The 3,087-nt window shown below is 38.8% G+C and overlaps 1 protein-coding gene across 1 annotated transcript in view; it reads left to right on the forward strand.

Annotated features, from left to right (window-relative positions):
• The window catches only part of PGM5 (phosphoglucomutase 5), a 273,115-nt gene that overhangs the window by 81,964 nt on the left and 188,064 nt on the right, over positions 1-3,087 (forward strand). Inside the window, exon 4 of the mRNA XM_006152509.3 lies at positions 1,282-1,444. Within this exon, the coding sequence (XP_006152571.1) occupies positions 1,282-1,444 (163 nt within the window). The remainder of the gene's footprint in view (positions 1-1,281; positions 1,445-3,087) is intronic.

Raw genomic sequence — 3,087 nt, forward strand, 5'->3', positions numbered from 1 at the left:
TTTTCTTGCTTGCATTGTTTCCGTTGAGAGATCTGGTGTTAACCTGATGGGATAACCTTTGTAAGTCACTTGTTTTTCTTTTGCCAGTTTTAGTATCTTGTCTTTATCTGTGGTCTTTGCCAATCTGGCTAAGATGTGCCTTTGTGGAAGACCTTCTTGGGTTGATTCTATTTGAGGTCCTTTCTATTTCTTGGGTTTGGATGTTTGAGTGCCTCTCTAGACTTGGAAAATATTCTTCCAGTATTTCATGGAATAGATTTTCCATGTCCTTATTAGTTTCCTCACTTTCTGGGATACCAATTATTCAGATGTTTGGACGTTTAATGGAATCTAGCATTTCTTGTATATTATCCTTGTATTATTTTTGGTTATTTTTCTCTATCTTTTTGGTGTTTTTTTCTAGGTCAGAGGTTTTATCTTCTATGTTGGAGATTCGATCTTCAGCATGGACTAATTGACTTTTAATACTTTCGAGAGAGTTTTTGATTTCCTGTATTACAGACTTCCTCTCTAATAGTTCCATCTGATTCTTTCTTAGAGTGTCTATTTCTTCTTTTATATCATGGAAGGACTTCCTAATCTCCCGTAGTTTATTGTCTCTTTTTTGTTCCAACTCATAGAATTTAGTCATCATGAATGTTCTAAGTTTTTTCTCTGACATTTTGATAACTTCCTCTGTTTTTTCAAGAGATGGAGGGAAATTACTGTGTTCTTTTGATGGAAACATATTTTCTGGTTTATTCAGACCTGAGGCTTTTCTAATTCTAGCCATTGGGAGATGTATTTACTTTTGAATATCCTTTAGGAGAATGTTTCTTCGACTAGGAACAAGTATGTTTCCCTTTTGTTGTGGACTGATGTGTGGCAAAGTCTCTCTTCTGTTGTGTTTAGCAATGTGGTCTCAAGAGAAGTATTCTATTCAGGTGTTAAGAGCAGATGGTTTAGTAAAAGCGAGGATCCTGGGAGCCTTACAATATTAGGATATTTCAGAACCATGATTCTAGACCTGTTTAGTCCTCCTGGGAGGGTGGAGGATGAGGAGAAGAGGACAATATAAGAGGGAAGAAAAGAGTATGAAGGAGAATAAAGAAAAAGTGTCCTGGGGTTGGGCGAGATAGAGCTAGGGCTGGGGCCAGTGGTGGCCCTGCCTCAAAGTCCCTTGCTGGCCATAGGGCTGGAGATGGAACTGGGCCAGTCGTTGTATGTTAACAGAGCCTGGGGGACTTTCCTGTTCAATCTTATGTGGATAGACTGATTTTTTTTTCCCCTTGGATGGTCTAGATTGGACGACTGATTATTGGCCAGAATGGCATCTTGTCAACCCCTGCAGTTTCCTGCATTATCAGGAAGATCAAAGCAGCTGGTGGAATCATCCTAACAGCCAGTCATTGCCCAGGAGGACCAGGGGGAGAGTTTGGAGTGAAGTTTAATGTTGCCAATGGAGGTATGTGATTCAAAATATGCATTAATAATGTTAAAAGAAAAATAACCCAGCCAATTTAATAGAGTAGAGTTTTGATTGAGCAAATCTTAACATAATTTAAATTGGGCTGTTGTCCTGAGACTTCTGAACAACTGTGGCTAGCCTTGTGGTCAACTCTGTATTTACGTTCTGGAAAAGGGAAAATGATGTACAAAATGAAAGTGAAGGAATGAGGTAGAGAAATAATTGGATTGGCTACAGGTGGATGGTAGGCTGCACAGTCTGAAAGCTGGGCTTTCTGTGATTGACTGAAGTGTGGCTAGTGTGATTGGCTATAACGAAGCAACCAGCTCGGGAAACAGCCTACTATGTACGATTTCAGCTTATCCATAGGAATTCAACTGTGGGAATACAGTGGCTGTTTTAGGCCAAAATAGTTTAATTTAACAATAATCATGGTTTCTGTGGCCAGCAGGTGGCGTGATGATTAAGATGCTGGGACTCCCACATGACTGACCATGATTAGAGTGCAGCTTGCTTTTTCACTTTCCCTTTCTTTCTCTCTCTGGTCAAATGAAAAGAATTAAAATAATAAAATAAATAACTTTACAAAATTATGATTTCTTTCCTCTTATGCTTGTGCTAGCATTGTCTTAATAAGAACTCTGATGGTGGGCAGGCAAGGTGGAGAGGAAATGGCTCAGAACAATCCAGGGAGGTGCCCAAGGTGATAGGACAAAGAAGTGGTGTAATCCGCTAGCCAGCCCATTTGGTTGGTCTCAGTCTCCTTCTCAGCCCAGTGAACTAGGTCAGTAGTCAAATGGTTCATCTGATATGGAAGAACTTTAGATTTTAAAGTTGTAACACATGGTGAATGAAGGTAGTCTAGACCATTCCCCTCATTTTACATATGAAGGAACGGAGTCCAAAGGGTTAAGTCCTAGGCTTTCTCTTTCCTACAGTGTTGACTTTCTTTTGCTAAAATGAGTGGAATTATTTTACTTTTTCTTATATTTACAGAAATTCACAGTTGTGGAGTTACTAATTGGGAGGGATATGTGTACAGGGGTGAATTTCTTAAAACATGGAATACACATAAAAGTAGGGAAAATAATAAATGGATACCATGTGTCCATTATCTTGCTTTTTCATTTTGCTTAACATTGTCCCCTCCAAAGAATTGTAAGACAGATTATAGCATAAAGAAATTTCACACATACATGGTTTTGTATGCATCTCTTAAAAACAAGGATATATTCATGCATACCTACATTAACACAACTCACAAAAGTAACACCAACCCTCTAGTATTTGAAACAAAATCATAATCATATTTTTCCCAATGATCCTTAAAATTTTATGTACAGCTCTTTTACTCAAACTTTTACTCATTCTAGAGCCAGTGTTTGATTGTTGTCTCTTAAATCTCTTGTAATCTAGAGCACTGAGTCTGCATGTGTCTGTGGGTGGGAGCTGAATTTTAATCAGCAATAGTTACCATCGCAAATTGTTCCTGATCCCAGGGTAAACAGTGCCTCCTGAAGGGAAAGTTCACTTCCTCTCCCTCCTTGCAGGCATTTCCCACATTATGCAAGTAAGAAATTCTATTCACATCAAGTGTTTAACCAAATGAGACAAAATGAGGGAGTAGGCAGTGGTTCAGC

The sequence above is a fragment of the Tupaia chinensis genome, unplaced genomic scaffold (assembly GCF_000334495.1).
Source record: "Tupaia chinensis unplaced genomic scaffold, TupChi_1.0 Scaffold000354_1, whole genome shotgun sequence".
Lineage (NCBI taxonomy): Eukaryota > Metazoa > Chordata > Mammalia > Scandentia > Tupaiidae > Tupaia > Tupaia belangeri.